The 27,897-nt window shown below is 38.5% G+C and overlaps 1 protein-coding gene across 3 annotated transcripts in view; it reads left to right on the plus strand.

Annotated features, from left to right (window-relative positions):
- Positions 1-27,897, plus strand: part of LOC132306948 (piezo-type mechanosensitive ion channel homolog) — a 72,257-nt gene that overhangs the window by 9,922 nt on the left and 34,438 nt on the right. For 2 of the 3 annotated variants that reach the window (XM_059804558.1, XM_059804556.1), the window contains exons 3-7: positions 1,063-1,222; positions 1,328-1,485; positions 7,766-7,922; positions 8,060-8,246; positions 13,483-13,598. In XM_059804558.1, the coding sequence (XP_059660541.1) occupies positions 1,063-1,222; positions 1,328-1,485; positions 7,766-7,922; positions 8,060-8,246; positions 13,483-13,598 (778 nt within the window). Of the gene's footprint in view, positions 1-1,062; positions 1,223-1,327; positions 1,486-7,765; positions 7,923-8,059; positions 8,247-13,482; positions 13,599-27,897 lie in introns of those variants that run through there. The other variant, XM_059804557.1, reaches the window with a different exon arrangement.

Here is a 27,897-nt window from a genome sequence, read left to right on the forward strand (position 1 = left end):
TGTTAAATGTTATTCACTAATAATGCATCAACAATATACTCCTACTTAGTTCTCGGAGATTAGTGACTTCAGAAATTGCAAACTAATGCCTTATAGTAGAGAAGTAATTGTTTGAAAACTGAAGTCTATCATATATATTCATGAGCTTCTTCTTATTCTTGGATGAAGTTTAGCAAGTTTGCTTGAATTTCTTTTGCTACGCACTGTCAAGTTTTTTGTTTGAACTTTGAGAGCTCAGATTTATATAACTTATTATATTTGGTAGGCCAGAAAGAAAATTATAACAAAAATTGAAATATAGCACAAAGCACAAGAGGAAATATCCTCCTCATAGAAAAACAGCACATAGAAACAACTCAAAAAATACTAGTTCCCAAAGCAGGTTTTACGTATTCCCCAACTTAAATCCATTCTAGGCCTGTTAAAGGTTCTTTATCCTTTCATAGCACTCATCTCCAAATCTAGTTTTTCACTGCAGCATCCTATGGGCCTGTTTGGCAACCGCTTCTGCTTCGTGTGTTTTGCTTTGGACAGTTAGCGAAGCAAAAGAACGAAGCGTATTTGGTAACATTTGCTGCGATTTGAATAATACCGAAGTGCTTTCGAAAAAGAGGTCAAAACCTGAAGCACCAAATTGGTGTTTCTGGTTGCTTCTGCACTGCAGTGATGAACAGTACCAAAAAATAAATAATAATAAAAAAATACCTCTAAAAAAAACACACTAAAAAACTTTTTTAACTAGCCATTTTATTTTCAAATTTGCAACACTTTTTTACCAAACATGTTTTTGCTTCTAAAAATCTTGCCACAAATATACTTTATCAAACATGCTTCCGAATAGTATTGAACACAATCCAAAGCAGAAATATTGCTTCTGCTTCGGGTCAAAGCAAAAGTACAAAGCAACTGTGGTTCTCAAGCAGGCCTTATAGATTTGGCAAAAGTTCTGTAATGGCTATGTTTGTAATGATTTCCCTAATTTTTGAATAACTCCAATTAGCATTTTTTTTTTTTTTTTTTCTTCTTCTCTCTTAATTGTGTTATATATATTTGTTTCTGTAGGATTTCGGTTCCGAGGGAGATTTCATTTACTGTGGTCCATTGTTATATTTTCACTGCTTGTTGTTCTCTCGCAAGTGATATTTCTTATCATATGGGCAACCGAGGGTGGTAAATGGAGTGTAGCAGATGCTTGGTGGGCAAAGCTAATTGGATTCATGAAGTAAGAGTTGATTTTCAGTTTTATCTCATTCTTTTATTTATATATCATTTATGTTTACATTGTACTTTGTCTCTTGTAGATATCAATGTGGTATTCTTTTTGTAGGGTTGACTCCTGGAGATCTCCATTGGTAGTTTATTTATTGATCGTACAACTATTAGCAGCTTTTGTTGCTGTAGCTGTAATTTATGGTAACCAATTGGGTTTGGTTCCGTGGCGAGATTCATGTTGGGGACGCTTCTCATCAGTTGTTGCACACATAGGTTTGCGACTGGTTGATTGCGGCTTTAATTCTTATGAAATTGTTTATTTATCCTTATTTGCAGATTCATTATATAATTTTACAATAATTGACATCTTTTTGACAATCAATTAAACAATTGTGATGCACAATGTCTTAAATAAGAATTAAATAAACTTGAAGCAACCTGATTTGGTTTGCATCAAATCCTATGGAAGGGGGAGGCGGTGAGATTTCATGGACATTCCCGGGAGGGATAATATGCTTATGAAGTGCTTTAGTGTGAGACGTAGAGTGATAAATTGCTGTAGTCTCTGAAACAGAGCTATATGGTTGACTAGGATGATTTGAGAAGGAGAAATCAGGTAGTGGTCAATCGGTGCTACATGTGTCTTAGGGACGAGGAGACAGTGGACCATCTTCTTTTGCATTGCTCCATGGCCAAGGATTGTTGGGATTTGATGCTTGGCTTGTTTGGGGTCCAGTGGGTCATGCCTCATTCCGCCAGAGAGCTGGTTGAGGCTTGGAGAGGGTGTTTTGTGGGGGGCCAAGTTCGTGATGCTTGGAGGGCTACTCCTCTCTGTGTGTGGTGGTGTATTTGGTTTGAGAGGAATATGAGATATTTTGAGGGGAAGGAGAGGCCTATCTCTTTTCTTAAGTTCTCTATTGTTTCCACTCTTTTTTTGTTGGGTCTCAGGTAGAGATTATAGATCTTTAGATGATATTGTTGTTTTTTTGGCCTCTTTGAAAGTGTAATGGCTGTTTTGGCCTGTTTTTGTTCCCTTGGGATGCACTCCCCTTTTGAGCACTTTTTATAAAATTCTTACTTATCAAAAAAAAAAAAAAAAATGGTTGACTAGGATGAGGAGTTATTGATGTAGGGGGATTCCAAGGTTAAAGGGGTGTTAGTTGGGGAGAAACGGCTGTTGTTGCCTGTATCCGTCAATTAGGTATAGAGGATTTCTGGTCAACTTGGACTATATGGGGCTTTATGAAGTGGATTCCCCTTTTACGTGACATGAATTTGTTTTCCTTGAGCCATGTCAGGGGCCATTGTATGAACAATGCATTATTGGCTGGTAAGTAAATATCATAGTGATTGATAATGAGCTGCTTTGATTAAAGTATGAAGTAGCTTGAATTAGGCATGTATGTGTGCTACCTACTTCTAATATGGCCATCGTAGGATCACTTGAAGTAAGTAGATTATGACGATTATAAATGGTAGGGCATGTCTGGATCACTGGAAGGGAATAAAATACAACGATATTAATTGTTTTGTTTTCCCGACCAAGAGGAAAGTTGTGTTGTTTCCCAGTCAAGTGGTTTCGCCAGGATAAATAAATACCAGACTTATAGTTTTGTGGAATTGAGTGTGTGTATGCATGCAATTAAAATAAAAAATAAAAAATGTACAGCTATGAGCAAGGGGAGGCATAGCAAATTGGATAACTTTTATTTTTTTGATTAGTAAAATTGTATTAGAAAGCAATTGGATAACCTTCATGGCACATTCATGGAATGAAGGGAGTTTATTACTAAACCTGGTGTAGATCTTATAAATAGCATTATCAGTACAAAGATCATACCTAAACCTACATTTCTCAGGCACACGAAGGTTTTACCACTGCATCAGTACCAAGTAATGGCCCTTGCACTTAAATCAAAGTCAAAGGGATATATTGTTATAAGAAGTTTAAAGTATCCTTAACCAAGTTGTTTTGCTCACTGTCAGAAAGTTAAAAGTGAATCTTCAATGCCAAAAAAAAGGAAAGAAATATATAATAAATAATAATAATATTATTTCTGTCCCAAAATAAGTGTCCACCATGATATATTTAGTTGTCCCAAAATAATTGTCCCAATTCAAAAGTCAATGTACTATATTTTACAACATTCCCAACCCTTCTTGCTTTGAAATTATAAAAACAATTAAATAAAACATCATCACATCACTGTGGACCCACCATGGGTAGATTTGGTAATTCATTCACTACCAATGCAATACAAAATTATTAAAAGCCACATCTTAAAAAGTTAGATTCCCAAAGAGGGACACTTAAAATGGGATGGAGGGAGAAGATCCTTTGAAGGAGAGGAATCTTCCATTATTGTTCTAAAATCTTCTATTATTAGCTCTCTTTTTTTGGGGTTCGGGTAGACTTTGTTACTCTATTGAGGAGACTGTTGAGTTTTTGGCTTCCCTGGGCCTTAGGGTACCCAGGTTTTTTTGGTCTTGTAGGGACATGTTCCCCTTTTGAACGCTTTTAATGAAATGCTTATTTATCAAAAAAAAAAAAAAAAAGGGATGGAGGGAGTAATAAACAAAGAAAGAGTGAAAAGAAAAAGAAAACCGTTGGGTCGAAGGCTTGGCACAGTTAAAAATAGATCTTCTAAGACACCATGACATAAAGGGAGTCAAACATGCTGATTATAAAATAAAAAAGATTTCATGCAAAATGTAAAAAAATGTTGCTTTGACCAATTTGAGCCAAGGCATTTGGAACCTTTAAGTTCAAATTGAGGGAATCATGTGACAGTTCATGCGTTGTTTTATGTGTGGATTGATAATTTCAGTTATAGAACTTAACACAAATATTTAAGCTGTGGTCATAAGTTTTTAGGCCTAGATTTTGATTTAATGGGAATTCTTTTAACATCTGTAATGTTGTGGCCCGAATTTTGTTTCAGCTTGGGCACGTTTTGACCCAATGAATGAATTTTTGACCTGTTTTCCTCTTGAGGGTCGTGGACCCTGCTTAGTACTCTGTTGTAGCCCGGTATATAAGGCCATTTAGGGTTTGGAGTGGGATAACCAGAGAAGACTGAAAATTGCTAGAAAGAGAGTGGGAGCTGGGGTTTGTGGGCTGGTACTTGTAAACTCCCGATTTTCACTGGATCTTCATCATGGACGTAGGCTTTGCCGAACCACGTAAATTTTTGTGTGGCGTGTTTACTTTTCTTTCATGATTTTTGTTTTGTTTTTGGTTCGCTGTGTTTGTCATAACAATATCAAATACTGAAGCATCTAATTGTAGTAATTGTAAGGCTTCTTTTCTAGTTAGTAAGGTTTAAGAGATGTTAAAGTTGTTATTCCTTTTTCTTGAAGGGTTTCCATGGTCTTTAACTATAATTAAGAGCCAAGTACGGATCTGTGTCATTCTTCCTTTTTGGATAAGTTTTTGCCCTAAAAATTCTTAAAGCGTGGTGAGCTCTTGAAGTATGGTACGGTTAATCCCTACTAATCTATTTAAAGGAACAAAATTTAATGGAATGGTTATAATTCTAACTGTGCCTTGTGATATAAAATTTTAGGGAGTAAAGAAACAACAGCCCATAGATTGTATCTAGCGGACATGAGGGTGGTTGGATGGATGAGGGATAAGAGACAAATGGATAAGATTGGAAATATATCATTTTGAGGAGATGAAGAGACCAATAAAAACCTATAAATATGTATTATAGACCTACATATATTATACGAGAAAGGAGTTATGTGGTTCAAGTAGAGAATTTTGCAGTGTTTTTACAATCTTTAGTCCAAGCAGTTTGCCATCTGATATGTGTTACTCTATTTCTCCTGGAACAATGAGTTTGGGAACCCCAAAATATCTTCTTATTTCTTTCATTACTTTTTCTTAAGGCAGTAAAAATAATTAACTAAAACTTACCAGGATATAAAGTTCCAGGGTGAAACAAGATAGCGACCATAACACCTCTAGAACAAATACGTGTTTTTATGTAGTTGATCATATCAATCCTGTTGCCAAAAATGAATAGAAGCTTGTGCGTTTTAAAAAATTGAACATGTCATGTCTTAACTTTAAACTTTTATTGAATGAAAAGAAAACCAATTTAGCAATTTAAGCTACTATATGGCATTTTAGTCCGACTAAGTGTCTACATGTACCACGTTGATCCATGTTCTTGGTAACATCAGCCTGTTGCAAGCATGCAGGGTAGATCGACAAGGATGTCAGTTAAGGTTGTGAAAAATGCATCATAGCTGTAATTTAGTCTAGATATGGCATTAGATGGTGGGGATAACCTCATGGGGAAGTGAATAGGGCAAGACAATGGCTCAAGAAAGCAACGTGTGAGGTTCGACTCTTCTTGGACTCAATTGATGCATGTTGGTAATTACATGCATTTCTTGGGATCAGTCTCGATTCTAAATGGGTCGGTGGCATTTCGTCTGTAGCTGACATGTAATTGAAGGGAAAAGCAAGACGATGGAGATTTTAGGCTAGATAGCGTAGATAATCTTTCATGAGGGACAATATTTAGGGAACCTTTTTTCGTTATATTTTCATTAGCAAGAATCATTTGTATACACTCGTATTAATGTAATAAAAATGATGGGTGAGACTTTCTTCTGTAAAAAATGAATATAAAAACAAAATTAGCAGAAGATAGGAAAGACAGTGAATGACACCGTATAAACTTCATTTCTAACTTAGCTATAGCATGTCTGGAATATCCTTCCATTCCCCTTTACCCATTAGCTTTGGCAGACCATTGTGGGATTGAAGCTCCTAGGTTTAAGAGCATGCTAAATCTAACTGCTATTACCCCAGTTTGTCCTGTACTTTGTCTTGCCAGAATTTGTACCTAGTTGTAGGCAAGGTATTTTACAAATATTTGTATTGAAAGAACTCTTTTCCATTCAGGAAGAAGAGTAATAAAGAATGCTCTTTCTTGTCCTTGTTTAATATATTGGTGTGGAGGGCACAATTATTAAGAAGGGGTTTCATTTGGAGTTTGAAAAGAAAGAAGAGAACAAACTGGTAGTTAAATGGTCAAGTTCAAACTATGCTGATTGACAAATCATAGGTAATGATGGGCTTTGGGAAAATCTCAGCAATAAATATTGTAAGAACTCAACCATATGCTGGCAGTTACTCTTCTTGTATATTATTTCAGGCTTGGCATTATGATTCTGAGAATCGATTCATCTCTTATGTGGAGGGTGTTTAGGATGGCATGATGTAAATTTCTAGAGATCTTTTAGTTTGGACCAATTTAATGGTTTAAGATCCATTTAGGTATGTCTTGTATAAGGGATGCGTTCCCCTCTTGTACACCTTTTTATTCAACTATTACTTATCAAAAAACAAAAAAAAAAAAAGATCCATTTAGGTATGTCCAAGGATGTCACAGCTGGATACTGCTTTTGACTCAAATGAAGTGAGGTTGCCTGGAGCACTATCTTCTGTAGAAAGTTTAGGACTCCCTAAGTAGAGGGTGTCCATTGTTTCCTTGTAATGGTTCAGATGCCACATATTTGCTGTCAAATTGGATTGCTTATGCCAAAGTTCTTGTATGGTTCTCTGTTAAAGTGTGCTGATTTTGTAGAGAGATGCTGCATTTAGGATGCCACTTTCCCTATTTTCAATGATGTGGGAAAATAGTGCTATGTAAGACCATAGTAGCTGTTTTGTCAACTTCACATGAAAACACGGAAAAGAGTTGCTGAGAGGAGGCATGACATAATGAGAAGCACTTGGGCTTTCCGAATGATAGCATGAAGAGATCTTTAAAATCATAGACTGGCCTTTATTATATTTTCTCGATTGTGGTTCTCTCCCTCCTCCCCTTCCCTTTTTGGTGTATCAGTAGCCGACTCCTAAAATACTTTGTTGATTTGAGTTGTGAGTCCCTTGAGGAGGCTATAGATAGATATAAATGGGGTAGACTAATAATGAATCCAGAGAAGTCCGCAATTAATGTGTATATTTTCTTGTTTAGCTTTCATCTCTCTAGTTCAATGCCTTTCTCTCTTTGTTCAAAATCCTCTTTTCAATCCTTTACATTTATCATCTGCATAATAGAAGAATCAGTTGTTGCAAATACAGAATGATTCCAAATCCAGATACTCAAGGATACTATTTTTTTTAGGAAAGTAAAATTTGGAGTTCTCAAATGACTACAAGTGTAACACACACGCATGATATAACCTAGTTTTGTACCGTTGTCAATTATATGATTGCATCTGCAAGGAATTGGCAACCCATTGTGCAAAAGCTTCGGTCTAGTGCATCAATAGAAATATTAGGGTGTTAGAGAAGTTAGTTAGTAACAAAGTCCTTGGATATTGTATGATATTGAGGACTTGAGGATTATAACATTGGCATCACTGAAAATCTTAGTCACTAATGCTCAACTGAGTTGGCACATTGTAACTCCTTATATGCCTGTGCCTACTATGAGTCCTGAACACATTACTAGTTACTCAATTAAAAACTTTCATTTTTGAATATCATATCATAAGTTAACAGGGATAAATATTTGTCTTGTGGAAGGTTATCAAATCAGGGTTGCTTCCTGTTTGCTGTTGCCCGCTGTTCAACTTGTTGAGGGAATTAGCAACCCCTCTTGGGTTTCTCTACCATTTTTTATTTGTAGCTGTGTTGGCCTGGTAGATTGGTCTTTGACAAGCAATTTTCTTGGTCTTTTCAGGTATTTTTTTTTTTTTTTTAATTTTATTTTTTATCTTTGCTGCAATTAGTTTTCATCCCTTTTCAGTTTTTAAATTTCTGTTAATTTGCTGCTAGAGCCCCTTCATAAAGATTTTGTTTGTATATATGATTTTGAAGGTGGTGGAGGCCTCTTTGGCTCTATGCAGGCTTCAACATATCCCTTCTTTATGTGTATCAGCTCCCTATTGGGTTACCGGAGATGCCTCGAAGTATTGCTCAATTCATTGGTCTTTACAAAATATCTGCAAAATCTGTGTGGCCAGAAATTTGTTCTGGTCTTTCTCTTATTGTGTTCTACTTCATGGTATGTATATGTTTATTCAACTTCTATACCTTTGTTCTAGATAAGGTCAGAGTTATTTGGAGAAATGCAAACAATTGTTCCATTTCTTTAGTAATGAAGTTTTGCGCATCCACTGTGTCTGAGCTTACATTATTTGATAACAATCTTCTTTTTGGTTTTAGTTGCCCACTCAATCTATGAAGTTGCAATACCAAACAGAAAGGTCTTTATCTATTTTGTCCATTCATGAATGCCATTGTTACTTAGTAGTTGTAATAAAATGTCTCAAGAGTTTCCTTTCATAAACTAGGGTTTGGATGGGAATGGGGCAATGTTGTAACTTTCAGGAGCCATGAGAATTGTTGCGAGAAACACCGTGTACCAAGAATGAATCAAGAAACACAGCAGAAAAGTAATCACGCCAAAACACAAAGATTTACGTGGTTTGGCGCATGCCTACTCCACGGTGAAGATCCGACAAAAGATTTCATTATGTGAAAAATAAGATATTACAAGTTTTAGCTCCCAAACCCTAGATCTCTCTCTCACTCTCTTTCGTGCGATTTTTCAGTGTTCTCTTGTTATCCCACTCTAAACCCTAAATGCCCTTATATACTGGGCTAGAGAGTACTAAACAGGGTCCAAGGCCTACAACAAACTTTTTTCGGGGTTGAAACTTGGTGGGCTTGGACCCACACCAAGCCCATTTTCCAGGTTTTGCAACCCGCACCAAAACAAAATTCGGGCCACAACATCACAAATCTCCACCTTGGCTCGAATTCTGCTAAACTCATTAGTACCAGCTACTCTTCTCACCACCTTCACATGTTCCTAAGGGCCTCGGCAACTGCAAACACCAATTAAGTCCGAATAATGTTTGAACTTGATGGTAGGAATGACCTTAGTCATCATATCCATTGGATTCTCTGCTGTCCCAATCTTCTTCACTGCAATAGCACCTTGTGCAATCACATTTATGATGAAGTGCAACCTGAAATCAATGTGCTTGGTCCTCTCACGGAATTTCTGTTTTTTAGTCAAATTAATGGCACTCTAGCTGTTGCAAAACACATTCAAATCATATTACTGCAAGCCCAAATTACCAACCAAGCATATCAGTCATCTAGCTTTCTTCACTGCCTCTCTGGTTGCCATGTACCTTGCCTCAGTCATAGACGATGCTGCAAAGTTTCCTTCTAACTTATCACACTCCCAAAAAGAGTGGGGACATACCCTGTCAAGGACTTCCTCCTATCAAGATATCTAGTATAATCCAAATCAACATACCCAACAACACTCCCGCACGTGTTGCTGCCTCTGTCATAGACAACCAATTTCTGCAGTGCCTTGCAAGTACCGCAAAATCCATTTCACAACCTGCCAATGTACTGTCCCAGGTCTATCCATGTATCTGCTCACTCCTCTAACCGCATGTGAAATGTCTGGCCTAGTGCACATCATAGCATACATGATGTTACCAACTGCACTAGCATAAGGAACAAAAGAAGGAGAAATAACTATTTACAAATTGGCAAAGAATAGAGAGAGGTTGACAAGAGACATGGATCAAGTTAGTGTATTAAGGCTATAGATCTAACAATACTAATCAAAGATAAAGATATATTAGAAAGATGAAAAAATTACTTTCAACAATTACTAAATGAGGAATATGCTAGAGAAGAAGTTGTAAGTAACGAACCTTACATAGGCATGATAAATGAAATTCATAATACGGAAGTAGGGAGCACACTGAAGAAAATGGGAAATAATAAGGCTGTAGTACCAGATAACATACCTATACAGGCTTGGAAAATTTTAGGAAATATAGCATTGAATGGTCAACAAAGTTGTTTAGCAATTTTATTTTATTTATTTATTTTTTTGATAAGTAAAGTTATTTAGCAAAATTTTAAGAGAAGAAAGGATGCCAATTGAGCGGAGGAAAAGTACTAGTACCAATCTATAAGAATAAAGGTGATATACAAAATTGTGGAAATTATAGAGGAATTAAATTAATGAGTCACACAATGAAATTATGGGAAGGAATAATAGGCAAAGACTAAGGAAAGAAACATGAATATTCGATCCAATTCGGATTTATGCCGGGTAGATCCACTATAGAAACCATATACTTGATAAGACAAATAATAGGAGAGTATAGGAACAAACAAAAAGACTTGCACGTGGTTTTCATAGACTTAGAGAAGGCATATGATAGAATGCCAAAGGACATAATTTGGTGGGTTCTACAAAGAAAACAAGTACCTATAAAACTTATAAATCTTATTCAAGACGTGCGATATTGTGGCCAAAATTTGGTAACACGACCCGCTTATGACTCGACGACCCGTTGGATGAGCTTTGTTTGACCTGTTTTTTTGCTCTTGGGTTGTGGACCTTAATTTGTCTCTTGTAGCCCAATATATAAGGGCGCTTAGGGTTTGAAGTGGTGTAAGAGAGAAACTTTGAAATTCGTACAGAAACAAAGTGAGGGGTTGAAAACTTGTAATCTCCGATTTTACACATAGTGAAAACTTTCGCCAGATCCCAATCGTGGATGTAGGCTGTTGCCGAACCACGTATAAATCTTTATGTTCTTTTTGTGGCGTGTTTAATTTTCTGTCGTGATTCTTGGTTCAACTTGGATTTGTTGCGCTTGTCATAACAACATATATAGTGAGACATTAACTAGAGTTAATACCACATGCGGGGGAAACTAGTGACTTTTTTTTTTCCTAGTTGGTAGTTGGTACCCCCTTCCAAGGAATTGCTTGCACCCAAGAGGAATCCAACTTTAGACTTAATGCATCTTGAGGCACTAGGGCCAAGTGACTTGCTATAACGGGTGGACGCTTGCCCATTTACCCAAAAGCTTAAGTTGTTGGGTAGTGCTGCATACCCACCCATTTATACCCACTGGCCACCTTGCTTACACAGGTTGGCTCACCCGGATGCCTTCCAGGTGGGGCGCTTAGCGTGACACCGGATCAAGGACTGGATCTGACTTTGATACCAACTGTAACGGGTGGGCGCTTTCCCATTTACCTAAAAGTTTAAGCTGTTGGGTAGTGCTACATACCTATTCATTTATACCAAATCACTTTCCCATCCGGATCCGATGTGGGACAAATGACCCTTGTTGCACTTGTCCACTTGAACCAACCCCTTGGGGTTGAAACTAATGACTTCCCTATAAAGGTGGGACTACACCAAGGTTTGGTGTTGAGTCCATACCTATTTGCGATAATATTAGATAAAATAAGGAAAGATATTCAAGAAAACACTCCAAGGTGTATGTTATTTGCTGATGACATAGTACTAATAGATACCTTCTAAGGAAACCTTAGCAACAAAATTATAAACATGGAGAAAAACATTAGAGTCTAGGAACCTAAGAATTGGTAAAACTAAAACGGAATATATGGTATGTTAATTTGATAAATTAGAAAACGAGGACAATATAAATATCATACTTCAAGACCAAATAATCACTCAAAAGAACTATTTCCGTTACCTAGGAATAATACTACAAAAAGATGGGGAGATAGATGGTGATGTAGTAAGTCAGATTGGAGCCGGGTGGCCAAAATGGAGGCAAGCTAGTGGTATCCTTTTTGACAAACGAATATTTAAAAACTGAAAGGAAAATTTTATAGAACAATTATTAAGCCGGCAATGTTGTATGGGGCAGAGTATTGGGCGTTGAGAAAGGCACAAATACAACGCATCCATGTAGCGGAAATGAGGATGTTATGTTGGATAATAGGAATCACAAGAAGAGATAAGATAAATAACGAGCGTGTGAGGGGAACACTTGGTATAATGCCTATTGATCAAATTATGGAAAGTAGACTTAGGTAGTATTGTCATATTCAACGCGGACTCAATGATGCACCTATAAAACGATGAAGACTTGTTTGTGCAAAAGGTAAGCAACAAAGAGGCCAACCAAAACTCATGTGGGATGAAGTAATTACAATGACTTGAAAACTTTAAATTTAAGAGAGGATATGGTATATACAGGAAAGAGTGAAAAAAAAAAAAATAATTCTAGTGGCCAACCCATCTCTATGGGATAAAGGCAAGGATGATGATGATGATGATTGTATCACTTTAAAATGAGTGAAAAAAGTTAATTAGCTTTACAAGACCTTTTCACCCCCTCTCTAGGTCTAGATCAGTGGACCTTGCGTGATTCTCCATAATAACCTTAGGTTTCGGTGCTACGAACTTTCAGTTGTTATTAAATGGTGTAGGTCAACTTTTACCCGATTAACCTTGAAATTGATCAAGATAAGTGGTCTTATATGGAATGCATATGGAGACCGGCTCTTTGATACAGATAAGATTGGCATAATGCATTGAATTTGAAACCTGGCCATTTTACAGGGCCCGAACTACTTGGGCTGTTGGGCAGAAGGCTACAGGAAAGTAGTTGTTGATTGCACTCTCTTATAGCGTTTGATTTTCTTCAAAGAAGCCCTTCTACTTTGATCCAACATGTGCTAAAGTGCCTAGATAAATGGATCTTGGGACTGCTGCCCTGTCCACATACTTTAAAGCCAGTGCCTGGCTATCCATACCAACAACCTTTCCTATGGGATTGTTACCTCTAAGTCTCTCCTGTTTAATTAATTTGTTGTGGGATGATGCTATTGTGGTTTCTTAGCTGTGGCTTTATGGTGTGCATTTGGTTTTAGACCCCTATGAACTGAGAAAACTAGATTTTTATGAGGTCACTTTATTTTTTTTATTTTTATTTTTTTTCTGGTCCTTTGCTTTATATGATACTGCATAACAAATTTGCAGGAACCGAATTTCAAAAATTTGAATTCATATTTTTAATTTGCTTCAGCTAGGGTTACTAGGCTTTGAGATCCTCTCTCTCTCTCTCTCTCTATATGCATATATATATATCCCTGCCCCTTTATCTGGTAGTTATTTTGGCAACCAACTTCACCTTAAGTATTTTTCTTTGAGTTTACATGGATGATATTGTGAATTTATGGATTTGGGTATTCCCTATTTTCTTTTGATGCAAACTATAGATAATTTGTGACTAAACCCATTATCACATGTTCAAGTGCTAACTGATGATACTCTGTTCGTGTCCATTCTGTATTTTAAGTTTCCTTGTTTTTAAGGATGACTTCTTCTTCTTCAAATTTATTTATTTATTTTTTAGTGACCAAAAAAGAAATGTTATTTCTTTTCTATAATGGTTGTTTGCTTAGGTTTTACTAATGATTATGTACAGGTATCATGCGTCAAATGCGATTTAGAGGAAATGGATTTTATTATGTCCACAAGAGATGGCAGCTTGACCGAGCATCTTCTTCCCTTAAAACATTCTTTTTTTATTCGAGAATCGAGGTAATTAACACCTACATTTAGTGATTTGGTTTATATTATGCCATTTCTTTGAATTGTTTTTCCTTGAGAAACTGAACAATCTTTCAATTCCATCACTTCCAAATTTTAAATCCATATGAAATTTATTTTTGTATCTTTTGGTTGAGATGAAGATGAACTCTGGTCTCTTGTTTCCACTTCTATCTTAGGAATCATATTATTCTATTTTCCCAGTTTTTATTGTCTGTTGAGATGAAGACGAAGAATGGTTTCTGGTTTCCATTTTCTTGAACTTCTGGAATCAGGCCATTAAGAAGCTTGTGTTAAATTGATTGAAATTTATGCTTCTCTTTGATGTTATTTTGATGCAAGTTGGTTTACTAATAAAAAGGGAAAATAAAAAAAGCCCTTCCAAATCTCTTATTGATTATAATCTTGTGAACAAGATGCTATATGGGTAATGAAGAGGATTTTAAAAATTAAATGGGAAAAGGAAGTAACGAAAATCTTCCCACCTGTTTGGAATTGTACTCCGTATACTTAATATTCCTTTTCCTCGTTTTGAAGTCTCCTTTTATTTATTTTTATTTTTTTATGCTGAGCATATATGTTTCATGTAGTAAGCATTTGTGCCAAACTCTCCACCACCAAATGTGGTTTATTGAATGGAAGGAAAAAGTGAAATTACCTGATAACATACAAAGTCTAATTCCAAGTAGAACAAGGAGTAACAATTTTAAAATTATAAATAATAGAAAAACTAAAACATCAAAAAAAGTACGGTTGTTTAAGTTTAATCCAGTCTAGAGCCTGTTGAAAGTCCAAACTAGTTAAAACATGTCATCAACAGAAATCATATTTAGGGTACTTTTCAAAAAAAAAAAAAAAAAAACACGATACAGTTTGGATGTATAATTAGCTTTGTCCTTCACTAAGTAGCACATTCACGTACAAGGGGCACATAGACAACAATATATTATTTATGCGCACAAATATGCGCGCACATACATATTATAGAAGACATCTATGTATAAAATTTATTGTTGCATATTGTTGAGAGAGAGAGAGAGAGAGAGAGAATATATGAATACTTATATATTATTGAGTGAATAATACAATAATATAATGGTGTTTATATAGGAGAAGCTGCGGGAGTAGGTGAGTGGAGAACAAATAAACCCTATACATGGTAATTATATATATGGTAATGAGGGGTAGGTGAAGGCGGCTATAGAATACGAAACCCCTGTGGAATCTAACTGTACACGTGTGATAACTCATACAATACTGTACAACACTCCCCCTCAAGCTGGAGTGTAAATGTCAATAACTCCCAGCTTGCTACATATGGAATCAATAGAGTTCTTGAGAAGTGCCTTAGTGAAGATGTCTACTAGCTGTCTGCCAGAAGGAACAAAAGGTGTAACAATCTCATTCGAGTCAACTTTAGATCGAATGAAATGACAATCTACTTCAATGTGTTTAGTCCTCTCCTGGTAGACTGGATTGCTAGCAATATGAATAGCTGCCTGATTGTCACAATGGAGAGGAATTGGTTACTAGACTGAAATGCCAAGTTCCTGTAAAAGAGTTTTCAACCAAGTAGGTTCACAGGCAGACGATACTCTGCTTCAGCACTAGAACGAGCCAAAACTGACTGTTTCTTACTTCTCCAAGTTACTAGATTTCCTCCTATGAAGGTGCAGTAACCCGTGGTGGACCGTCGATCAGAAGGAGAACCGGCCCAATCTACATCTGTGTATCCCTCAATCCGAAGATGTCTAGAAGATCGATAAAACAGACTACATCCGGAGTACCCTTGAGATACTTCAAGATGCGTACAACTGCTTCCATATGAGGTACCCGAGGACTGGTCATGAATTGGCTCACAACATTGAATGCATAGGAGATGTCTGTGTGATATTGTGGCCCGAATTTGGTGCCGGGTTGCAATGACCTGACGACTCGTTGGATGAGCTTTGGTTGGGGGAAATTTTTGACCTGTTTTTTGCTCACGGGTCGTGGACCCTAATTATTCTCTTGTAGCCCGATATATAAAGGTGCTTAGGGTTTGGAGTGGAGGAAGAGAGAGGCTCTGAAATTCGTATAGAAACAGAATGAGGGGCTGAAAACTTGTAATCTCCGATTTTACACATAGTGTTGTAAAGCATAAAACAGAAGTGAAGAGAGAAATGAAACACGAAGAACACAATGATATTACGTGGTTCAGCCACTAGGGCCTACATCCACGACACAAAGAGCCCAAAGGGTTACATCACTTTATAATATATTCTCTCTTAATCTTTGTATACAATGATCACCTCTATTTATAGGTGAAAGAATAAAGATGATAAATATGGAAAATACATTAATGGAATATTCCTAAAATCAATACCATAAATCACTCCAATCAATATTCTATCATAGGTTAAAATCTCTCCTATGATATTCTCATATCAAATATTATGTCAAGGAGTAATTTAAGGGTTCCTATAATAATATTTTCCAAATATAACATCTTTTAACACTCCCCTTCAAGCTGAAGGGTGTATGGAAATAACGCTCAGCTTGCATATCAAATCATGAAACAGATTATTTTCCAACGATTTGGAAAAAGACAATAAAACTGCTAGAGACATGGTGAATGCGAAGAACGCTACCGAACACATCGGTAGCCCAAATAAGTCCACATAGCACCGAGCACATGGCAAAGGTTACGAACAATGCTACCGAACACACCGACAGCCCAAATAAGTCACAAATAGAACTGAGAAACCCTTAGCAACATTTTAGATACTAAGGGAATGCCCCAAAATAGGGGTCCGAACCTAGGAAGAGAAATTAGGTTCTGATACCATGTTGTAAAGCATAAAACAGAAGTGAAAAGAGAATTAAAACACGAAGAACACAAGGATATTACGTGGTTCAGCCACAAGGGCCTCCATCCACGACATAAAGAGCCACAAGGGCCTACATCCATGGCACAAAGAGCCCAAATGGCTACATCACTTTCTAATATATTTTCTCTTAATCTTTGTATACAATGATCACCTCTATTTATAGGTGATAAATATGGAAAATACATTAATGGAAGATTCCTAAAGTCAATGCCATAAATCACTCCAATCAATATTCTTTCATAGGCTACAATCTCTCCTATTATATTCTCATATCAAATATTCTGTCAAGAAGTAATTTAAGGGTTCCTATAATAATATTTTCCAAATATAACATCTTCTAACACATAGTGAAAACTTTCGCTGGATCTTAAATGTGGACGTAGGCTGTTGTTGAACCAGGTATAAATCTTTGTGTTCTTTGTGTGGCGTGTTTACTTTTCTGTCGTGATTTTTGATTCAACTTGGATTTGTTGCGTTTGTTATAACAGTCTAAATGAGTGATTGTGAGGTAAATAAGTTTACCTACAAGTCTCCGATACATCTTTGGATCATCGAGTGGTTCACCATCATCCACCTTAAGTTTTACATTAGTCTCAATGGGTGTAGCCACAGGTTTCAAACCAAGATATCTAGCATCTTGTAAGAGATCCAAAGTATACTTCCTGTAAGAAAGACTAATGTCTTGCTTCGACCGAGCCACCTCAATTCCTAAAAAATACCGAAGTTTGCCCAAATCCTTAGTAAGGAAGCTAGAACTCAATTGATGGATTAGAACCCGTATCCCATCACTGTCACTATCGGTGATAACGGTATTATTTACATACACCACAAGAATCACAATACCACATTTCGTTTTTTAAAAAAGAGAGAGGGATCAACATGGCTTCTGGTCATACCATGAGCTACCACTGCTTTACTGAACTTAGCAAATCATGCACGAGGGGACTCTTTGAGGCCATAGATAGACTTCTTGAGATGACACACACACTCCTCCCTTTTTTTTTGATACGTAAAACTGTATTAGAAAGCGTTCAAAAGGGGAACACGTCCCAAGAGCTATACAAATATCGAAACCAAAAAGGGAGTCCTATGGACCCAAAGAACCCAAAAAAATCCACAATATCATCTAAAGATAGACATTTTCTCCCCATCACCCAACTAAAAAGAGAACAAATAATAATAGAGGATTCCTCCTCATCAAAAGATCTTTTATTCCGCTCTTTCCAGAGATTCCACCAAACACAAAAGGGGGTAGCCCTCCAAGAGTCACAAGCATGAACCTCCATCCTGTAGCCCCTCCACATGTCAATCAAATCCCTTAAAATTAGGGGTATAACCCATTGGACGCCAAACAGACCAAAAATAAGACTACAACAGTCATGAACCACGGGACAATGCAAAAGAAGGTGATCCACAGACTCTTCATCGTTCTTACATAGACAACACCAGTTGATTATGATTTGTCTTCTCTTTCTCAAATTGTCTAGAGTCAAAATCTTGCCTCAACCTGCAATCTAAACAAAAAAGGCCACGCTAAGAGGAGCTTTCAAATGCCAAACCGTTTTCCACGGGAAATTGGAACCGTGAAACCTGGAGAGACAAAGAAAAAAGGAACGGATCTGAAAAGTCCCCTGCGGAGAAGGCACCTAACTCAAGGAATCCGAACCAGTACCATCCACCTCCTGTCTATACAAAAGGTCCAGCAAGCTAGTCATAACTCCCAATCTTGAAAGGGGAATTGCTCATCCCAAGATAGCTTACTGCTATCAAGTTGATAACAGTCAGCTACCAAAGCATGTCTATCAACAACAATCTTGAACAACCTTAGAAACAAACAAGAGAATAGGCGATCCTCGCACCAAGTATCCTCCCAAAACCGGACGTCCCTTCCCTCCCGACTGAATCTAATATGTTTAGAGAACTCATTCCATCCCTTCTGAATGGATTTCCACACCCCCATGCCGACAACAGATCTGACTAGCCCAGATGACCATCCCCCACTCTCCTCCCCAAAGCGACATGAAATAACCTTTCTCCATAACTTATGCCTTTCGTTACCGAATCTCCATAACCACTTGCTTAGGAGTGCCCTGTTGAAGGTGGCCAAACTCCTAATCCCAAGACTGCCTAATTGAAAAGGCATGCAAACCTGTTCCCATTGAACAAGATGAAATTTAAACTCTTCCCCCCGGCCACCCCAGAGGAAGTTCTATTGAAGCATCTCAAGTCTTCCAACAATAGAGGAGGGGATCTGGAAAAGCAGAAGAAAATAGGTTGGAAGATTGGACAATGTACTTTTCACCAAAGTAACCTTTCCCTCCCTTCGAAAGATATTTGCTTTTTCCACCCAACAAACCTTTTCTCGAAACGCTTTATCACCGGGTCCCAGCTTCCCACCCTCCTTGACGAATCACCCAACGGCAATCCTAAGTAAGAAATAGGGAAGGAGCTCGTCCCGCACCCTAAAACAGCTACAAGAGAAGCCATCTCCTGAACCTCCCTTATAGGAACAAGCACTCTCTTACCCACGTTTACTTTCAAACCTGAAACTACCTTAAAGCAAAGCAGGACACATCTCAAATATCTCAGTTGGGACACATCTGCCTCACAGAAAACCAGAGTGACATCCGCGAAAAGTAGGTGAGAGATCTCCATCTGTTGAACAGAATCTGAACCCATCCTGGAACCTTGATAAATCCCAAATCCACTGCCTTTCTCATCAACCTACTAAGAACCTCCATAACAATAATGAACAGGAAGGGGGAGAGTGGATCCCTTTGCCTCAAACCATGAGAACTGCCAAAAGGATGGAGACCCATTCACCAACACATAAAATCTGACAGAGGAAACGCACGCGTCAATCTATCTCTTTCATCTCTCTCTGAAACCCATCCTCTCTAACATATTAGACGAAAAATTCCAGCTAACATGATCATAGGCTTTCTCAATATCGAGCTTAAACAAAACTCTAGGAACACCGCTACTGAGCCTATAATACACGCATTCACTGGCAATAAGAACGGAATCCAGGATCTGTTTGCCCCTAATGAACGCATTTTGAGATTCAGAAATGACTCCGTCTAAAACCTCCCTCAATCTTAATGCAAGGACTTTAGCGTTAAGCTTATAGATACACCCAATTAGATTGATTGGTCTAAAATCCTTAACGTCAGAAGCACCACCCTTCTTAGGAATTAGGGCAATAAAAGATGCATTCAACGACTTTTCGAACCTCCCATTAGAATGGAACTCATTAAAAGTGCCTATAACCTCCTGTTTCACCACCTCCCAGCTTTCCAATAAAAACCTCATTGTGAAACCATACGGACCCGAAGCTTTATCACCATTACAACTCTTCAAAACCTCCTCCTCTATAAAATGACTCTCTAACCCATCCCTATCCATAGTTGATATAGAGTCAAAATGAAGTCCATTGAGCCGTGGCCTCCAACGTAGAGGCTCAGAGTAGAGCCTCTAGTAGAAAGAAACAATTCCCCTATGCAGCTCCTCTTACGTACTCCACACTGTTTTGTCCACACAAATCCGCCCAATATGATTACCCCTCCTATGGGCATTAGCAGTTCTATGAATTTTTTTTGTATTACGGTCTCCCTCTTTGAGCCATAAAGCCTAAGATTTCTGTCGCCACGAAATTTCCTCCATAATAGCAATCTCTACAATCTCTGCCTGACAAGCTGCTCCCTATCACATTGAGACTCAACAATACCACCCACCTTTTCCAATCTATCAATCTCAGCAATATCAGCAAGAGCCTTATTCTTCCTCCACTCTAGATTACCGAACACGTCCTTGTTCCATCTTTTGAGTTTATTCTTCAGGAGTCGAAGCTTTCCAGTTAAAATAAAACTCGACATTCCCACCACCGCGTCCTCCTCCCACCAAGACTGCACTTTCCCCAGGAAATCAATCGTTCTAAGCCACACATTCTCAAATCTGAATGGAGTACAAGGAGGTCTCAAACCTCCACAATCCAAAACCAGAGGAATGTGGTCCGACGTCACCTTAGCCAAAACAGCCTGAACTGCGTTCAGAAACTTCTCCTCCCATTCCCCAGAAATCAAGAATCTATCCAGGCGAGAGAGAGTGGGTACCTCCCTGCCACTGACCATGTAAAAGCAGTTCCCTCCAATGGAAGGTCAATAAGCTGATGTCCATCAATAAACTCCGAAAATTGCATCATAGCCGGAGTCCATCGACCACCTATAGATCTCTCCGACGGGGACCTAACCACATTGAAATCCTTGGCCACACACCATGGAGGAGACCACAACCCGTTCACCACACTAAGCTACTCTCACAATCATCCACCGGCCCATAAACACCAGAAAAAGCCCAAGAAAAACCATCCTCCTCCATCACAAAAGCACAAGATAGAGAGAATCGTCCTCTCCAAATATCCACCCTTGCCATCCATCTCGTATCCCACATGAGAAGAATGCCTTCAGAGGCCCTTGAAGGATCCAAAACCTACCACTCAACGAACCTACTCCCCCAAAGGCTCTTAACCACTCTATCGGTTATCGAATCAATCTTTGTTTCTTGAAGGCACACCAAATGAACCCCCCATTTTCTCACTGCTAACTTACACCACCTTCCTCTTGCCCGCGTCATTGAGACCGCGGACATTCCAAGATAAAATTCTTAGCTTCATGAGGAAACAAGAACACCTTGCCTCCCTTACCCCTCCTTCCCCCCTTAGCGCTGCCCCTTTCCTTTTCCCCCCTATAGTTCACGTCTGAACAAAGATTTCTCAACTCTCTCTCCCCTCTCCAAGAGGGGGGAATTTTTTTTCCTTCTACTCCTTTCTAGAGATCTTTTTCATCTCCCCTCCATTGTAGCATGAAGAATCGATAAGGCTTGGTCCCGATTGCCATTCCAAGAGACACCCAACAGTTGGCTAGTGACCCCGATATTTGCCATTGCAAGAGACACCCAACAGTTGGCTAGCGACCCCGATATTTGCTATGACCCATTCCTTGCCAATATTAACACAATCCTACCTTGCAATATCATTGTCCATACCCTCCGGTCTCACAACTGCCAGTGGATCAACTATCCCCAGATTTGGGTGACCTTCCTCCGCCCACAAGATCATGTCAAGAGCCTTGCCCTGCTCTCATCTTTATCACCTCCCTCGGACTCCTCCACCTCATCAATATAGGACATCGTCAACTAAACTGTCCACCCCTCCTTCCTGTACATCAAGGTAAGAATCCGGATCATTAATGAGCACTTCATCAGACAAAAACCTCCGCTTCTCCAATTCTTGGGCCAACAAAGTAGCTGATTCATCACTAAAGGTAATGCGGATGTCCTTGCCAACGCAAATTGTCATCTTTTCAGGCAAAGGAACTGTCTGAGGTGTCTCCAGAACATCACTTTTGGGTTTACAAAGACTTATTCCTTCCTCCCAGCCCAATTGAGGCTTGGCCAACCCACCCAAATCATCCCCAAACGTACTATACTGAATGGAAGAGGAGAAATCAGAGCAAAACACATCATACCCTAAGCAGTTCCGATCAATACCCCCATCAACAAGCAAACTGACCATCCCATCCCTTTCTGACAGCCCAAAAGCCCCATACCCAGTAAAATCTGTATTAATCACCTCATCCTCGGAGTCCACCTCCACCGCTGGTGATAACATCCGAGACATCATCGACGTCCCATCCAAATCCTCCCCCACCTCGCTCCTCAACACCCCACAAGGAGTAGAAGAAGAAGAAAAAGCAGAAAGAGAGCTTCGAGAAAAGGAAGCAGGGTACATCCCAGGATCAGAATGATTATTCTTGCGGGCGACCCATTTTTGCTTGTCTTTTCTAGTCCATCTTTTACCGAACTGATGCAATTTAATCGAAGATTAACAATCTTCCTAGGTGGATGAACAACTCCCATCCTCGACGTCACACAGAGAGCCCGACTGAAACGATCTAAATTTGTTACTAGAGAACAAGTTCTGACAGCACTCACCGTGCCAAAACTTCTTTGATATCGAACCAGCACCCTTCTTCTTGTTCACACTCGCCTTTGCCCAATGCTCCTTCTCCGATCGCGACCAATACCTCAAATCCGACTTCTGCTGTGCCGAATCATGGATAAGGCCTTGATAAACCGTACTGGGCACCTTAGCAGTAGTTGGGTTGGGCTGCATTCCATTGATAGAAACAGTTAAACACATGTTTGGCCCCAACTCACCACCCTATCTCTTATGTGTTTGTATTTGGACTTAGCTTGTGTAGGCCCAGAATGAGAGGTTGGCCCACATAACTTGGGCCTATCACAACTAACCCAACTTTCTAAAGCTCTGTCAAACCATGATCCATTCTGCACAGGCCCACACTGTCTAGGCCCAATCTCACCTGACCTATCAGATGTAGAACTTAAATATCCCCTACTCTCACGTGCCCCTTCACGTGTAGAAGCAGCTATCATACACTTGCAACGGGAGGCAGCTGACCGCCAACCACGTGTCCCACTAACATCTCTCCCAATCCCACTCGCCTTTGGCGCGTTCAACTTCACGCGTCCTTGTCCTTGAGCCCGACAGTCCTATAAATCCGTCTTCTGAAGCTCCGGTACACTCCCAGACCGAGTCTCAGGCGGCCAGGCCTGCGAGACGGTTGCTTCCTTTTTTCCGACACCATAGGTGTTCTCAGACCTTTACTTCCGGACTTGGAAAACGGCACAAGGGAAGGAATAGGGATGGCAATTTGACCCGCCCCCGCAGTTATCCGCCCCACCCCGCCCCGTTTTTGGCAGTTTTGGGGGACCGTTTTGCTTATTTGGGCGGGGATGGTTTGATGTAATAAAAACCCGCGTATATTTGGTGCGGGTGCGGGGGGAGGTCGCCCCGCCCCGTTTAGATAGCAGATTACTTAAGTATTCTTATTTCATTAATATATATATATTTCCCACTATATATTAAGTACCCTGTATAACAATATTAAAGTAACAAATGAATTTTATTAAAAGGAAAGTTGCAATGGCAAAGAATTGAAGATGAGAGGAAAAAAAAACGAGCAAATATATTTCAACAATAAATAAATTATGATCTTAAATGGGGCGGAGCGGGTACCCGCGGGGGTAAAAATGTTAAACGGTTACGGGGATGGGGTGGAAAGTTCCCCCGTTTTTGCGGTTTTGGGTGAGGACGGGGGCAGAATTTTTAAACGGTTGCGGGGGCGGGGGAGGGTACACCCGCCCAAACCCGCCCCCGTTGCCATCCCTGGGAAGGAGCGATTTCTTCTGCTAATGAAATTCTGAAGGCCCACCACCTGTTCTCCACGATGACGGATTTCGGGATCTTGCCGCCCTCAACCACATTAATAACAATCCTCACTGTGTCGCTCATTTCATAAGCCTCAACATCCCAAAATCCTCCACATAAATCCCCAGTTGCAACAAACAACTTCTGACACCATAAATGCAGTAGAAGACTGTACACGATGACTTGCCGGTGATTGGTATTCTTTCTCAACCCAGAGCACCCAACCCTGTAACGTCATAGGTCGATGAACAGCTGTGCGTCGCCCCATGATTTCTTTCCCCTATCTAGCACCTTCTGTGCCTCCTTAATTGATGGGAATCGGAACAACAGAAGACCATCAGCCAAAGAAGAAACCCTAACCCCACATGAGATCCTCCATGTCTTTGTAGCCCACTCTTCAATCTCCTCCCAAGAACCTACATCAGTGTCCAATCTCCCAATAAGGCAAGACTTGAGCATTAATTCGCGAGTGGAAGTGCTGTGATTGTCCACCCTAAAAATATGCCCTCTGAATGAAGATACACATTCCACATCTCCTTGTAGATCCAGACGAGGGAGGCTGGCTTGCGACCTCCAAAAACAACAGCTTCTGGCCATCGAGGACTCTCATGAAAGCAGCCAAATGAGAACAAGGAAACAAGAAACGAAAAAACCATTGGAATGCAAAACTCAAGAGAGGAAAGAGGAGCGCAAAGAAAAATAACAGAGGATTTCACTGGAGTTATAAACTCCAGTGACTGGTTGGAGTAGTGGACTCAGGCCGCATCTTTGTTACGACAAACTTTCCTCTCTGCTGCATCATAGTTGGGCTTTTATGTCTACTTTTAAGATTTGTTGTATTGAAATTGTATTGATAATTGTCTCACTCCCCCTTAGACCCTTTTAGACTCAAACTCAGGTGGTTGAGCCATATAGACTGTTTCAATAACATCACCGTGCATAAAGGCATTTTTGACATCAAGTTGATGAAGTGGCCAATCTAGATTAGTTGCAACAGAGATTATCACACGAACAAAATTCAGTTTGGCCACAGGAGAGAACATCTCAGTATAATCAAGGCCATAAGTCTGGATGTAGCCTTTAGCAACAAGTCGAGCTTTAAGACGGTCAACGGTACCTTCAGGCTTCCGTTTAATAGTATAAACCCAACGTCAACCAACAACCTGTGTATCAGCAGGCTTAGGAACAAGGTCCCAAGTATGATTCAATTTTAAAGCGTTTATTTCTTCTTCCATAGTTTTCCTCCACCTTGGATGAGAAAGTGCCTCCCTGCAGGACTTAAAAACAACAATAGAAGATAATGACAAAGAAAAAGCTTGAAAGGAGGAGGACAATTTATTATATGATTCAAAATTGGAGATAGGGTGATTGGTACAACACCGTTTACCTTTCCGAACAACAATAGGTTGATCTAAATCAGAGTCCGGAGAGATGGAAGAATCTCCAAGCGTTAAAGCGACTGGTGGAAGTGGCAAGGCTGGGTTTACTATTTTAGTAGTTGGAACATTATTAACTACTCTTTTCCGGCGATGAGCATAGACATGAAAAGTTGGTGGGATGTCAGAATCAAAAATTGGAATTGGAAGAATAGACTTTTGAAGAACAGACTCTTGAAGAACAGGGTCCTTTAAACGACTGTCTTCCTGGGTATAATAAGGAACATCCTCAAAGAAAGTTACATTTGCACACACAAATTGTTTACGAAGAGTTGGACTGTAACATTTATATTCCTTTTGAGTGTGAGAATAACCTAAGAAAATACATTTGTGAGCACGAGGATCAAGTTTGTCTCGCCCTGGGCTTAGCTTACGAACAAAACTGACACACCCAAACACCTTTGGAGAAATGGAAAAGGGGTGTTGTTCAGAAAATATCATGTGGTTTAAAAGATAAGCAGCAACCAGAATTGCATGATGCAGGCAAAATTTCAAATTTTTGCAAGTGGAATTTGTGTTTTTCTGAAACTTTCCATATTTTGAAAGTTTCCTTATTTTGAGTAGTTTTCTGATTTTTTTCAACTTTCCTTTTTGAGTAGTTTTATGATTTAAAGTAGTTTTCCTATTTTGATTTTATATTATATTTGGTAGTTAGCTAATATAAGGTTAGGATTGGGGAGGAAGAAACTCTATATAAAGCCTTGTAATTGCTAGGGTTTTCAGTTTTTAGTGGAAGATATTATTATTTTTACAATAAATAGAAATTGCTTTGCAATTTCTCCTTTTCTCTTGCATTGTTCTTTTATTTTGTTTTAAAATTGTTGTGAAGACGATTTAATCGTATCCTCTTGGTAAGGCGGCATCAGTTTGGTATTAGAGCATTGGTTTCGGCTTCTTGGCTCAATCATGCCTCCATGACAACTATCGAGAGAAGGAAATCGTAGAGTGCAGATTCTGGCTGAACCCTTACCCAATCAACACAAAGACTAGATAAAGTTTTTGCGCAGACAAGTTGAGTTGTTGACTGAACTATTGGGTCAACATGTTGTCAATGTGTTGGTTTCAGTGGATGATGATGTGTCAAACACCGAGACTATTACAAAAAAATTCGTATCGTTGTTGGCCGACATATGTTAATTTCCAAATTTCTGATTTTATGAGGACAATCTTGAAGAGGATATTTCAATCCTTTTTTGCAATAGCGCAACATCTAGACCAGCACCTATTCCACTTGATGAAAGGCGTTAGGTTGGTGGCTTTAGGGTGAAAATTCCTGAATTTACAGGATATCTTAGTGGGGAAGAAGAACAACCATAAGAAGAAGAGGAAGCTATTATAGAATCATTCGTTGACTGGAGTAAGCCTCTAATTTTTTATGAAGAACCGCACATAGAATCATAAGAGTCAAGAATATCTATGGATTGGGATGAAATAGTGGTCTTTGATAAGGAAGTTACAAAAGAAGAATTTCAAATTGAAGGATATGCGGTTGATGATGAAGCTTCTGGATCCATGGGGATGAAAAATAATGAATTTCACTTTTATGACATAATTTGGGATGAATTCTTGGAGCGTACCACAACTGCTAGGCAATTGTTGGAAGAAAGTTTAAAGTTGATTACACTTGTATTTTAAGATACATGTTCTACCGAGTTTTGCCAACCTACCCAATTTCAAAAGACCTCTTGAAAAATCAATATTTATTATGCGAGTGTATTCTTTGTTAGTGCAAGAAGATGGGTAAAGTGCAAAAAAACCCCTTGAACTATGTTTGAATTTGCAAATAACCCCCTTGAACGATATTTTGTGCATAAAATCCCCTAAACTATCTCATTTTGTTGCAACATACCCCAAAGACTATACTATATTTCATTAAATGACCATAATGCCCATTCTTATTGAATTACATTTAATATATTTTTCTTATTTAAATAAATTATGAAAAAATTCATACTAACTTGGTGAGATATTTTCCATTAAATTTGCATAAATTTACCTTTAATTTTTTTAATTAATTATTTAAATAAAAAAATTTAGTAGAAATATTTTTAAAAAATTACTTAATTTTTTAATTTTTAATGAATATATTACATGAAAAGAAGGTATTTTTTTCAAAAGTATTTTATTAATTTTTCATCAATATATTGTATGAAAAAGATGATATTTTTTTTACGATAAAAATGTTTTAATTGTTTATGATATGTTTTATTATAAATAATAAAATTTTAATAATAAGTTAATCAATTTAGAAAATGGTAGTTACAAATCTATTTATTATTATTATTATTATTTTTTTATGATAAATTGATACTAAAAATAAAATTAAGTTAAATAGTATAATTAATATTTACATAAGAGAAGATAAAAAAAATAATTTTATAAGAAGTGAAAATTTTAATGAGAAAGGGTAAAATAGTCTTTTGTGATGGATTTTTCCTTAATTGCAACAAATCAATAGTTTAGGGGGGCGGTTTTTAGTTCCCGGGGGGGGGGGGGGGGGGGGGGGGGTTATTTGCAAAAGGGCAATAGTTTAGGAAGGTTTTTGGCACTTAACCCTAAGAAGATTAACTTATTTGTGTTTTTCAGAAATTTGAGTAGACAGAATTTCAAATTTATGCAAGTGGAATTTGTGTTTTTCAGAAATTTTCCATATTTTGAAAGTTTCCTTATTTTGAGTAGTTTCCTGATTTTCAGCA

This window comes from Cornus florida, unplaced genomic scaffold (genome assembly GCF_030987335.1).
Source record: "Cornus florida cultivar Cherokee Brave unplaced genomic scaffold, ASM3098733v1 CherokeeBrave_3.0.0_Hap2_Chr05, whole genome shotgun sequence".
In the NCBI taxonomy this organism is placed as follows: Eukaryota; Viridiplantae; Streptophyta; class Magnoliopsida; order Cornales; family Cornaceae; genus Cornus; species Cornus florida.